Source organism: Delphinapterus leucas, unplaced genomic scaffold (genome assembly GCF_059928025.1).
Source record: "Delphinapterus leucas isolate spDelLeu-1000000601 "Yukka" unplaced genomic scaffold, BTC_Dleu_Yukka2 spDelLeu_asBTCV2_sq25, whole genome shotgun sequence".
In the NCBI taxonomy this organism is placed as follows: Eukaryota; Metazoa; Chordata; class Mammalia; order Artiodactyla; family Monodontidae; genus Delphinapterus; species Delphinapterus leucas.
In genome coordinates this window covers 17,073,094-17,086,271 of record NW_028322234.1, presented here as the reverse complement: position 1 = coordinate 17,086,271, position 13,178 = coordinate 17,073,094, and the positions used below count along the sequence as shown (strand labels likewise).

Genomic DNA, 13,178 nt, shown 5'->3' with positions numbered 1-13,178 from the left:
GACCCCAGCCTCCAAGGAGGAGAAGTGACTGCCCCTCACATCCATGATGCTTCCCTGACCCCAGCCTTTGAGGAGCCCCTGTGGCTTCGGGGTAGGAGCTGGACATGGATACTGCCAGCTATGAGTGGTCAGGGGTGGTGTGGAAGAGACTGGGGTGCTGGGGTGCTAGGAGGGATAGCAGGGGCTCTGCCCAGGCACGTAGAGAGGGCTCTCTGGAGGAGAGGGTATTGGCACCAAGTTGTCCTGTCCTACCTCTGCTCACTGCCCTCGGGGGCTCCCACATCCCTCCTGGGGTAAAAGCCCAAGTTTTACCCCGTGGCCCACAAGGCCCTGGATGACCTGCCCCGTCCCCTCCCTGCCCTGACCTCCTCCCTCTCTCCCCCTCGCTCACTCTGCTCCAGACACACGGGCCTCCTCGCTGTTCCTCCAGCACACCAGGCATGGTGCTGCCCCAGGGCCTTTGCATGGGCTGTGCCCTCTGCCTGGAAAACTCTTCTGCCAGATTTTCAGGGGGCTGTTTCTCCCTCTCTATTCAAATCTCTGTTTAAACGTTACTTCCTCGTGTGAGGCTGACTCTCCTATCCCTTATTCTGCTTCATTTGTCTCCTTGGCACTTACGTCCTCCAACATTTACTTATTTTTATTGTTTACTGTCCATTTTCCCAACTTGGAACTGTAAGTGCCATGAAGGCAGATCATCTGGGGTGGTTTTTTTGTTCTCCACTGTGTCCCCAGTACTTGGTACTCAGGAAGTCTTTGCTGAATGAATGGGAGTTTGCTAGGTGGAAAAGAAAAAAAAAAAAAAGAGGGAAGGCATTCTGTGCATTTTTGGAGCACCAACTGTGTGCCAGGCTCTGTCCTTGGAGCCACGTAGGAGGTGGAGTTCCCTGTGCCTGGCACAGAGCAGGTGCTCCATAGATGCCCATGGAATTTGTTGATCAAAGACTCCGGGAGAATCCCGGAACCGGTTTCCTGAGGCCGCCTGCCCTCCAGCCTCTTCCCTTCACTTTGGTACAGAACACAGAACAGCCCAAATGGAACACAGAAAGGAGGACCCAAGACAGCTAGAAAGAGTCGAAGCATAGCTTGTTTAATTTTTATACATTTTTTTTTGCCTTTTATTGAATCTTTTATGGAACCCCCCTTTTTCATTTTTTCTTTTCTTTTCTTTTTTTTTTTTGCATAGGGAAACAAACAAAATAATAACAGCCAGAGTCACTTTCTGTAAATGGTACTTAGGTAGGCGCGTCGGCGGAAACCAAAATGACTGCGTAATATACAAGGTTATGATCGGAGTATGATGTGAGGGCGCAGGGCAGGGGAGCCGGGCAAGGAGAAGGCTGGGCCTGGGTCTGCTCAGATGTCCCCTTGTCCCCTGTCCTGTCCCCACCTTGGGGAGGAAGAGGAGGAGGGGAGTGAGCCCAGCCCGAACCTTCTCCCAACATGGGTTCATGAGCATGGGGTGTGTGCGTGTGTGTGTGCATGCGTGCGCGCGTGTGTGTTGTATCCGGTGTGTGCGGCAGCAAGCGAGAAGCAGAGTAAACTATCCTGGTAATATCGGTAAAATACAAAATGGGGGGAAAAAAACCCTCAAAAAACATCTCAGAGGGAAAAGGAAATTAACAGCAACACCACCAAAAATTTTAGAAAGAAAAAAAGAGAGAGAAAGAAGGAAAGAAAATTCAGAGAGGAAAATGGGTCCCTCTCCCCTCTCTCTGTCGTCCCTCCCCCCACGACACGTGTTCTGCCCGTCAGACACGGCTTGTCCCGCCCCCATGTGCAGCCCTGGGGGGTGGGAGGGTGACAAGTTGGGGGTAGGGGCCAGGACCCCTGGATGTGAAGGGGCTTTGGTTTCAGGGGGCCTGGCTGGGGCCCAAGATTGGGAGGATGGGATGTCGATGCATTTTTGGGAATGGGCTTTGGGGTCTCACCACTAGAGGGGGGGCTGAGGTAGCTCCTGTCCCTTTTCCAGTGGGTCCCCTTCTAGCCAGGTGGCGTGAAGGCAGGGCTGTAGGGAGGGTGGGAGCTTGGGGGGTGTGGGACTTCCTTCCTCTTCTGGAGCCCTTAATCCTGTTGGATCCCACCTCCTCTTTTCTGAGGCCTAGGGGACCCCCAGGGACTGGGGGAGGAGAACCCCAAAGCCACACCAGCAGACATGTGAGGCACTGCTTGGGAAAAGTCTGTTTTGGTATCGCTGGCAACAAGTCCTGCTGGGATCGCTCTGGGTCTGTCTCCCTGCCTTGCCCGGGGAAGGGGCCGGGGGTGGGGGGGGGGAGTGTGGGCCTCTGGGGCCAGCTCGGACCCCACGCACTCTGAAACGCTTAGGGATACATGGATGGCGGAGAGGTGGTGTCAGTGTGGAGATGAGACCCTCAGGAAGTGTCCAAAGCGGCAGAAACGGGGAAAGATGGGAGGATGCGGGGGATGCTGGATTTGAGGATGGGTCTCCGGAACCTCTCGCCCATCACCCTCCCTCCCCCCCGCCCCACAAAAAAGTAAAAATCAGGGTCTCAGAGAGAGAATCCAGGCCAAAATAAAAAGTAGCCACTGTATAATCTGTATTATGAGAAAAAAATTCCAAAATTATACACACATATATATATATATATAATGTATAGTATAGCCCTACGCTGGAGGTCAAAGTACCGTCAGAGAAGCCAGAGGAGGGGTGTGTGTGTGGGTGTCCTGTGTGCTGTCTCTTCCAGGGGGCTGGATGGTTGCTCCGGGCCCCGGGGACCCTGCCGCGGTCACTGGCCGCTGTCCAGCCAGATCTGCTTGCTCTTGAACACTGCGGCCTCTGGGGACAGAGAGGAAGTTCCGGAGCAGGGAGGGGGTGCTGAGGCCGAGACTGCTGCCTGGGGAGCCGCAGCAGCCCCCCACCCGCCCCATGTCTCCTCTGAGGTTCCTTTCCAGTCTGATTGTCTAGCTCAGGGTGGGAACCTGGGCTCAGAACTCGGCCAGAACCGGGGTTCCAGACCTGGGCACGGGGCACCCCGGACCCCCGCCCCAGTCAGATAGGGCCAGGTCAGCTTGACCTCTCCACACCACCCTCTCCACCCAGATTGGGGTCCGGTGCCCTCCCTCATCCAAAGAGAGGGATGGGGGCAATTTGCATATATTGGGGAGGTCTCCTTAGTCTTTTCCACAGCAAGGGCTGGACCCCAAGGTCAGGCTGGGGGACTCCCTATGGGATGGACAATGGGCCAGTGGGCCGCAGGTTTGAGATGTCAGTTTCATCTATGTTCAAAAACAACACCACCGCCCAACCCCCTGCCCGCCGCCCTCCCCGGGCATCGACCCAAACTGCAAAGGCAGGTGAGCCGGCTGGTTCCTAGTGCTTCTGCCTTATCCTGACGCACAGCTGGGGGCGAGGAAGGGTGGAGCTCTGGGGCCCGGGGTGCTGTGGAGTGCGGGCCGTGAGGGACAAGGTGGTCCCGGTGAAGCCCTTGGGGGAGGGGTCCTGCAGGGACGGGCCACCCACTCCCCGTGCCACTGGCTGCTCCCACTTCCCTGGGGCGGGCAGGGAATGAAAACCAGAAATCAGCCCTCATGGAAACTGACAAGCATGGCCTTGGGCTCTCAGGCCAAAGGGCAGTTCTCAAGGGCAATGTCAAGGCCCAGCTGAGGCCGTGGTCTGGGCTCTCGCTCTGGCCCCTGGGGCTTGCTGAGGTGACTTTTCGAAAGAAAACATGACATGAGCGTATGGTGGTGGATGAAAGCCCGGGCCTGTCTGCAAGGCCCCAACCGGCTCTGGAGACAATTCTAAAGTCTGAGGTGGTGGCCAGGGAATGAATGGGGACCGTCTGCCTGGTGGATCCCCAGAGGAGATGTCTGAGGGGCCCAGGGATGGCCAGCCAGAGGTGGCAAGGTTGAAGGACCCGGCCCTTTGGTCCTCCTGCCTGGACACCCCACTAACTGCTACTGTCTCAGCTTTGGTTGAGTGAAAGGCAAAGGAAATTGGGAGAAAAAAGAGAGAAAGAGAGAGAGAGAAAGGAAGGAAGGAAAATACGAGAAAATAAAACCGAGAAGACAACAGCACGGCCAGCCCCCTGCCCACCCCTGCCAGGGCCTGGGACGCTGTGCCCCTGGCTGCCCCTGCCCCCTGGCCCCCCCGGCCGGGCCTCCGATGGCTGAACTAGACCTACAAGTACAGACAGACAAATATTGCATATATTGGGTTCGGGTTTTGTCTTTTTGTTTCACACCAGACCCCCCTCCACAGTTACAGCTGGAAGACATAGTAGAACTGGGTGGGAGAGCAGGAGGGTCCTTCCTGCCACCCAAGGCCAGTCTCCAGGGTTGGGGTGAGGTGGGTCCTTTGGCAAGAAGGCGGGGGACTGCACAGGGGGAGAAGGGGCTGGGGGCGGAACAGCGATTTGACCCTGAGCCAGGGGGACGCCAGCCTGCGGGAGAGGTGGGATGGGGGCAGTCTGGCTGTCGGCAGGGCGACCGCCCCACGGGCGGACCGCATGGGTCGCGGGTGCATGCGTGGCGTCTGGGGGGCCGGCCTGTGGCCCAGTGAGGGGAGAAGCCCTTGCCCGGTGTCAGGGGACACCCCTGAGGTCTGTCCGCCAGCCTCTGTGGGCAGGGGATTCGGAAACAACCCCTCTGGAGACCGAGGGTGGGGCTGGGGGGCGTCGCAGAGCACCAGGGGGTACCCCCAATGCAGCAGGAGACATGGAGATGCGGCCAAGGGTGGGCTGGGGGGAGGGCAAACCGTGGGGCGATTGTTCCGTGGACTGCTGATTTTTTAGCAATATGATTTTTTTTTAATTCTTAATTTTTTTTTTTTACAAATAGAAATACATCTTTTCAATTTTTACTTTTTATTTCATGTCATTGCTTTGTCTTTTTCTTTTTTTTTTTAACTACACGAGCAGTGCATGCAGCTATCTGTGTGCGCTGATATTGTTTAAAGGTAATACTTATTTTTGGAAGGCAAGGCACATCATGTGGTAGAAAATTTCGTGCAAATTAGGAAACATGGAATTTTTTTTTAAGGTTTTTTTTTTTTGTATCTTTTTTTTTTTTTTTTCTTTTTAAGAGGAGGAGGTGGGGGGGGAGGGCTAGGGGAGGGCTGGGGGAGGGAGATAGAGCCAGTATCATTCGCCATGCAGTTTCAGCCGCCGCGAGCTGACGTCAGGAGCCAGGTCACAGGAATCCTCGACTAAGCACCATGCAAAGTTAGGTAGCTGGGGGCTGCCAGGTGCCCCCTCCCCTCCCCCACCTACCCGCACCCTAAGGTTCCCGGCTGAGAAGCTTCCGGATACCCCAACTACACAACCCCCTGCTCTCCTGGAGAGCGGCCCACGCTTTGGTCCCCAGCAGCCACCCGGTGGAGGGGCCCTGGGGACAGAGGGACGGACCAAGGGTTCTTGAACCCCTCCGGACAGCGGGAGTGGGGCTGGTGGGGAAGGGTCTGCGGGGGAGGGGTCGTTTCTCTTTATGATCGAGTGGGTTCGCCAAGCCCCTTGGGCTGGTTTGGGAGGAGGAAAGTCTGGTGTCTGGGGATGTGGGGGGAGGCTGGCCGGGCTGGGGCACCGGGGTTTCACCGGGAGAGGGAGGGGAGGGCCAGGCTGGGAGCAGGTGAAGCGGAGGCCTGCCCAGGGCCATGGCTTAGGCCTGGGTCCGGGGATGGAGGTCAGGATTCCCCAGCGCCAGGCATGGAGGAGGCCAGTTGGGGCTCAGACGGATGGGCCGGGAGGGGTCCTTGTGTTTGGGCCTGGTGACCCTAGAACACCTAACACCCCCTCCCAGGCTCCCCACCCAAGATGGCCATCCCGGGGTGGAGGCATGGATGGGGCCGGGCAGCTGGGGTGAGGGGACACCCGGTGGCCCCAGATTTAGTGTTTTTGGAGAGGCTCAACGGAAAATGTTTAGCAGATGGGAGGCCCCCTACAAGGCTGCAGGAAGCCCCGAGGCGCTGACCCTCCCTGCCCCCAGCCAGAGCCCCCTGCCCTGTCCAGGCACATGTGGACTGCACCCAGCCTGGCCTTCTCTCCTTCTGGCGGCCCAGCTGCGATGCACCTCCCGGCTGTGCCCCACTTCGGCGGGGGGTGGGGGGATGAAAGTGCAAACCGTGGTCCCCCTTTGGGCCGGGAGGCACCAGGGAGGGGGTGTCGCTCCAGGATGTAAGGCACTGGCAGAGGAGGCGTTGGCGGGGGGCACACCGCCTTCCCCAGATCCCACCCCCGTGCCCCAGCACGGCAGGACGCTGGGGGGATGCCCAGCTCTGCCCCTTGGGCCCACTGGGCGGGTTCCCATCGCTCTAGCTCTGAGGGGGGCATAGCAATGAGGGGTCAGCAACTGGAGGGGCTGGGTGACGGGGGAGGAGGCTGGAGGATGCCCACGGCCACTCGCTTCCCAGCTGGACAAAGGGGGGGGGCGGGCGGTGGGAATCAGGCACTTAAACCACTCGCTCTCACCTCCCACACCTCCATGGGCTAAGCGGGGTGGTGGGGTCCTCCCCATTCAGGGCTTGGGTGGATGGAGAGTCCAGAGCAGCCCCGGGCCCCTCCGCTCCACCGCCCCCAGCCCCCTCCTCGGAAAGTGCATTTCTTACAGTGTGTGCAACGCGGGGCCCTCCCCCGGGGACTGGGGTGCGCTAGGGTGGCCTCCTATGCCTGGGGGGGGTGGGCGGGCTGGGGGTCATTTGCATAGAGATGTCTCCCAAACCGGGCTGGCGCGCACAGGACTTCACTAAAGACCGAGTCCCCGGCGCGCTCTGGGGGGGGTGGGGGCGGAGACGTCCACAACCGCGGGGCACTCCTGAGAGAGTATTGGCCATGCGTCCTTGTCCCCCGGCGATGCCCGGGGTCTCCCCGCAACCCTCTTCTGCCCCTGTCGCACCCCTGCCCACCCCAGCCTCCGCGGTGGCCTCTGCTGCCTGCCGCCGGGGTCCTCGCCGGCCCCCCGGGGGCTGCCTCCCCACTTGGCAAACACTGTCCCGGTGGCAGTGGCGATGGGGGCGCGCGGGAGAGGCGGCCTCGCTGGGTGTCCTGCCCCGTCGGCTGGGCACGGGCACCAGGCTGCGCTCACCTGGTCCAGGGCGGAGGTGGGGGCAGCCGGCCCTCCCAGAGCAGCAGCGAGAGGAGATGAATAACTTAGGACGCCCCGAGCGCCCGCTCCCAGGGGCAGTGGGGCCTGGCCCTCCAGTCCGGTCCGTCCGGCCGCGGCATCCCGAGAGTCCGAAGCGTTGCCATCTTTACCTTTTACCTTCTTGGTTGGGTGGGTTTATTTTTATGTGTGGTTTTCTTTTGTTTTTGTTTTTTTTCCCGTTTGTCTTTTTTTTTTTTTCTCCTTTTTTTTTTTTCTTTTTTCTTTTCCTCCTGTGTGTTATGTGTCTGTGTGTTTTGTCTTTCGGCCGGGCTGGGAGTCAGCGGGGTGTTCTTGCTTGCTCTAGCTTGCCACCAAAAACGTGGGCCGGGGGCCGGCTGTGTGGCTCCCCGCGATTCCCGGGACGAAGGAGCAGGGCGTGGGAAGAAATCTTTCTTATCCCAGATACCAGGACTGGGTGGCCCAAGGGGGACACAGAGAAAGAGAAAGAGAGAGAAGGAGAGAGATGGGGGGTCAGGCTCCGCCAGCCACTGCCCATACCCACTGAGGCCCCCCTACCCCCTGGGACCTGGGACCTCTGTCTCCCCTATCCCAGACCTGGCATAACCGGCTGGGTGACCCTGGGCAAGTGACTTTGCCCCTAAGCAGAGCTGCTAGATAAACCTCAGGATGTACAGTGACATCTGGATTCTAGATAAACTACGGATAAACCTGTTAATATAAGTCCATCTCATGCAACTTTTGGGATATACTTAGGCTAAAAAAAATTTATTATTTCTTTTCAATCCTTTATCTGGAATTGAAATCTACTCGAGCATTCTGTGGTTTTGTTTGCTAAATCCGGCAACCTCACCCCCGCACCTCATTGCCCTGAGTATAAAATAGGGGAGGGGATCTGCCTACCTTGTCCGCAGAGGGTGACATTTTCCCATTTAACGGTTCCCCCAGAACCCCCATGAAAGAGGGACTACTGCCCCCAGACCCCGTTTTGCAGTGAAGAAAACCGGGGCTCAGAGGGGTAAGGTAACTTGCCCAAGCCCACCAGCGTGGGAGGGGAGAAGCCAGAATTCGAACTCAGGCCTGAGAGGCCTCAGTCCTCGCCTGTCCCCCTGCCTGGGGTTGACCCCTTAGCCTGGCCTTTGAGGGGGTCATGACTCCTACCTTCCAGAGGGGGAGACTGAGGCTCTGGGTCAGGTGGCCAGGTCTGCATGGACAGCTTCCACAGGGAAGCCGCTGTACAGACCCTTCCCCTGGAAATGCATCCTATTCGCCTGTGTGGGGCGGGCCTGGGGGTAGGTAACCCCCATCACCACCCCGCTGGGGTCACAGCAGCGCTGCTCCTCCACCCCCTGCTGTAAATCAATCGCACCCCCTCCAACCAGGCCACCCTGCAGCCGCTGGACCATCCCATCGAACTGGCGCCATGGCTCCCAGCCCCCCACCTCCAGCCAAGTTCAAGTTCATCTTGGCCATTACCTCATGTCTGGTTTCCGTTGGCAACCAGACAGATTCTGGGCGTGACCCTCCCTGGTGGTGGCTGGCCTCCCCTAGGCCCTTCCTCCCTGCCTCCTCCCCTCCTAGGCTCTCTGCCCACAGCAGTGGGGCGGGGGGGCACCCTCAACTCAACATCGTCCCCCATCAGCTGAGGGGGAGACAGAGGCCACGCGGTGTCAGTAGTGAGTTCTGGGCTCTTCTGGCATCCCCCTGGCCTGGCTGGAGCCACCAGTGTGGCTTTGGGCATGTGGCTTAAATTCCTCTGGACCTCGGTTTGCTCATCTGCTGAATGGGCGTGATGGGCAAAGAGCTTCTGGTGTAAAATGCTCGGCCGGGTGGACCCCTTCACACAGCGGAGGGGGCGGGGGTGTCAGAGTCCACAAGAGCCCCACTCTGGGGGCCAAAGTGATGGATGGCTCAGGACTGGGGGGACTGATGGTGAGAGACGGGGGTGGAGGGGATGAAGAAGGTGGGCAATCGATCAGGGAGAGATCAACCGACATCGATTGGGGGAGGGGCGCTGATTGAGGGGAGAGGCTATTGATCGGGGGCAAGGCACTGACTGTGGGGAGGGCAGGAGATGGAAGGGCAGGTGGTGCGGGGAGAGAAGCCGCTGCAGGCTGGGAGGCAGGGGCCGGGGGTGGGGGCAGAGGAAAGCCAACCGGCCAGGAATAATGAAGGCGGAGGAAGTGCTGACTGGGCCAGAAAGGAGAGGCCTCTGGGCTCTGAGCCCTTTGCAAAGGGGCTCCAAGAGCGGGGAGCGGGTCTCATGGCCCCTTCCTCCCACCCTTCCCTCCTTCCAGGGTCTGCCGGGGGTGGGGGGCTGAACCCACCGGGGGACTTAGGTGCCCTTAGTCCAGGGACCCGTGGTCCTGCCTGCGTGGTGCTGGCGGGGTCCTCCACCAGACCCAGATGGGGGGGCCTCGCCTTTTCCATAAGCCTTGGGGTCTCTCATCCGTCTGTCACCTTCCGTGCCACCCTCCCCCACCAGCCCCACGAAGTTCTTTCCAACTCCCAGCCCTGGCTGTGCTCCTGCCTCCCTCTCATCCCTTCAGTGGCTCCCTTCGGCCCCCAGGCCAAAGCCCGCATTTGAGGTCTTCCACATTCAGGCTCTTTCCCCATCATTTCCAGCCCTTGGCAGTGCTGATGCCCCTGCCTGGACACCCTACTCTACCTGACACCAGGCTCTCACCCCTCCCCACCCAGGCAGGGCCCTGGATGCGCCCCCCCGACCCCCAGGTTCCTCCACAGCCCCAGACCCACTCTCTCTGGGTCCCCAGCGGGGCCTGCTGGCCAAGGTGGGTGGTGACCAAAGGTGCCCCCCTCCCCGGCACCTTGGTTTCCCTCCCCTTGCAGGCCATTGGCTCCGGGTGGTCCCCCGTCCCCCCATGCAGGGGTTGACAATGGGGTGGGGGGGAGGCTGGGGAAGGGTTAAGGGGCCAGGGCCCCCTCCCTGTCACTTTTATTAGCTTTGCTTTCTGCAGCAATTAGGACATTCCCAGCCTCCAGCGGGGAGGGCTGTCAGGTGGGGGTGGGAGAGGAAACGCCTGGCTCCCTGAGCACCGGGGGGCAGGGGTGTCTAGGCCAGGACAGAACCCAAAACTCAAGGCGGGGAATCCTGGGGCCACCCCAGCTCGGTGGGTAACCCTGACCAAGTGACCCCCTCTGTCGGATCCTGGCTGGGGCTCTGTAAAGCAGGACACTTACAGTTTGGGTGTGCGAGGGTGTGTGGGGTGGTCTTGGCCTTTCAGTGCCCTTTCTGGGTAAAATTGGTCCCCTAATGCTCCAGACCCTTCAAAGACTCCCAGGAGGTGCCCAAGGCCAGAAGAAGAGACTGAGGTTCAGAGCTCCCCGCAGTTAGCCCTGGTGCCCTGACCCCAGCACCCCCAGCTAAAGTCTGGGCAGGGAGGGAGGGGGATAGCCAGGTCCTGCCCACCCACTCTGTCCCCCTGAGCTGCCAACAGCAACCTGGCCAGCCTCAGATGGTCGCCAGGGGTCCAGGCTGTGGTGGATGGTCAGCGTGGCTGATTCTGGTCTCATCCTTGTCTCCGGGGATGTGGCTACCACTCCACCGCCTCCCCACGCCTCCCCACGCCTCCCCACGAACTCCACTGCGGGGGACCCTCCCAAAGTGGCTCGAGGATCCGAACCTGACCCCTGGGGACCCCACAAATCCCCACACTCTATGGCTCTGGGGATTTGGAGATGCTGGGCAGCCCTGAAGAGGTTTCTCTGTGTGTCTGGGCCTCACTGGGCCTGGAGCAGCTGGTGGCTGTTTCATATCCCGTGACTCCCTCCCCAACACGCACCAGGGAGCATGGCTCTGGGGTCCAGCCACCACCCTTGAACACCCCCTGCCAACACACTCCCGGCTTGCACGCAACACAGATGTGGACCCTGGCCCAAAGGCGGGTGTCGGGGACACGTGGGCAGGGGCTGAGGCCACCTCCCACCCCGAGAGAAGCTGGGAGCCATGAGTCTCAGTTCCAGACCCATCAAGGCTCTGCCCTGCACTGCTGTGCAGCCTCAGGCAACTCACTCCTCCTCTCTGAGCCTCCTCGTCTCGTCCTCAGCCAGCCTCACGCCCCCGCCCTGGTGTGCGCTCAGCTACAGTGATGCTCACCCCGCCTCTGCCACCCCACTCCCACTTCGCAAGCTGGAGCCAGGGCTGGGGGCTTGCAGGCCCTACCAGGAGGCCCCGCCCCCTGCCATGGGCTGCCTCAGCCTCCCACCTGCCCCTGCTGTCCTGGGGTCCTCTGGCACCCCCTACCCTCCCTCTCCTGTGGTCCCTCCCTCCGGCCGGCGTGGGAGGGGATGAAGGCTGGGGGGTTGAAAGCCTGGGCTGAAGCACTGTGTGATCCTGGGCAAATCCCCTTGCCTCTGCGAGCCTCAGTCTTCCCATAGGTACAAATGGGGCCAGGGCGGTGAAAATCCCAGCCCCACAGCAGCTCTGCCAGGAGTGCCCCCTGGCAGGATTTGGGGCCATACCACGTCCCCGGGCGTGGGCTCGAGGCCCTGGAAGGGGCTGGGAGGCTGGCCACCGTGCCAGGGGTGCGGCTGGCGGGAGCGGCACGGGACCCAGCAGGCCGGCCTCTACCTGCGCGCCCAGGCCAGCCCCTCTGCCCTGCCCCTCCCACCCCCCCACCAGCCGGCCTCTTGGCCCCTACCTGTGCCTGATAAATGCCCGTTGGATCCCTTGGTCCTAATCCCACAAAGGAACGGTTTGCAGGGGACGTGCCGGGCGTAGAGTAGGCTGCGGGGAGGAGAGAGACCGAAAGCCCGTTAGCGCGGGGGCGACGCGGGAGCACCAGAGAGGGTGGCCGCTGCCCAGGGTCACACAGCCGGGCCTTCATACCCAGCAGCCGGTGCCTCCGAGCTTGCCGCCCTCCCCCGATGGTCCAGGCACCCCGAAAAGCCCACGGTCTCGGGCCCCCGGGGTCACGCGGGTAGGTGTCTGCTGAGAGGGTAGGCGCAGGACGAAAGTTTCATAATCCAGAAACCGCCTGTGAATTATTCAGTGTTCCACTGCCTGGTCCATCCTGCTCCTGCGGCCTGCATCCCGCCGCGTGGGGGGCCATGAATTATTGAGGGCGTTTTATTTATTAATTTCCCTCCTGGAGAGGGCATGGGGAAGGCTGCGTGTGTGCACATATATATATATGATTATATTTTAATCGCACTATGTTTTGCCGGTGAGTGAATGATTCGCAACCCAGGCTGGGGAGGGGACAGGGGTGGCGGGAGGGTCCCCATGTGGTCTCCACCAGGGTGCAGATAAGTGGGAGGTGGTGAGGCTTGGGGGATTTGGGGGTGGGGGCTGGGAAGCAGGCTGCACCTGCAGTTCAGAAGCCGGTGCAGAGGAAGGAGAAGAAATCCGTGTTTCTCCCTCGTCTATTAAGCGTCACTGTAAGCCAGGCACTGGGCACTATCCCATTTTAACCCTCGGCAGCCTCAACGCGGCAGACATGAACATTATGCCCATTTCACAGATGAGAAAGCAGGGAGAGTAGGTGAAGACCAGCGCCGCATGCCGACTCTGTCCTCTGCACCCGGCCTCCCGCTAAACGTTCTCCCTGATCTATTGCACTGACTCACTCGCCACCACCCTCTGGTGACTCTCCCATTTTGCGGCTGAGAAAACTGAGGCTCAGAGAGGGGAGGAGGTTTGCCTAAGGTTACACAGGGAGCGAGATGCAGGGGCAGGATTGCAACCCAGTGCCCTGTGCTCCATCATGGTGTTTGGAGAAAGCCCGTCTGCACGTGAGGCTGCCCCGGGTCTCGGCAGGCAGTGGATGCTGGGGAAGAAATACTGGGGTGCTGAATGCGGGGAGGGGGGCCGATGGGGCCCAGATGGGAGGGCTGGCCCCTCCTGCTTGGGTGGGGTGAGGAATCTCATCTGGGGAGCGAGGGAGAGACACCCAAAGAGGAAGGGGATTTAGGGAGAGGCTGGGGGCAGAGCCACCACTGATGGGGTAGATAGACCCCAGGATGGGAATTCTAGGAACCTCTTCCCAGCCTGGAGCAGCCCTGGACTGGGGTTGGGGGTGGTGGGGGAGGGGGAGGTGCCCTGGGGGCTGGTGAGCCATAATCTGGAGCCACATCCAGAGGGTGGAAAGTTCTAGAAGGTT

At 60.3% G+C, this 13,178-nt stretch overlaps 1 protein-coding gene across 4 annotated transcripts in view; it reads right to left on the bottom strand.

Moving 5' to 3' along the window:
- Positions 1-4,849: 4,849 nt before the first annotated feature.
- NFIC (nuclear factor I C) overlaps positions 4,850-13,178 on the bottom strand; it is a 61,417-nt gene continuing 53,088 nt past the window's right edge. Inside the window, exons 10-11 of one of the 4 annotated variants that reach the window (XM_022557656.2) lie at positions 11,718-11,803; positions 7,385-7,509 (exon numbers count right to left, since the gene is read on the bottom strand). In XM_022557656.2, coding sequence (XP_022413364.1) covers positions 7,492-7,509; positions 11,718-11,803 — 104 coding nt within the window. In that variant the 3' untranslated portion in view covers positions 7,385-7,491. Of the gene's footprint in view, positions 7,510-11,717; positions 11,804-13,178 lie in introns of all 4 variants that reach the window. The other 3 variants (XM_022557658.2, XM_089905684.1, XM_022557660.2) reach the window with 3 other exon arrangements.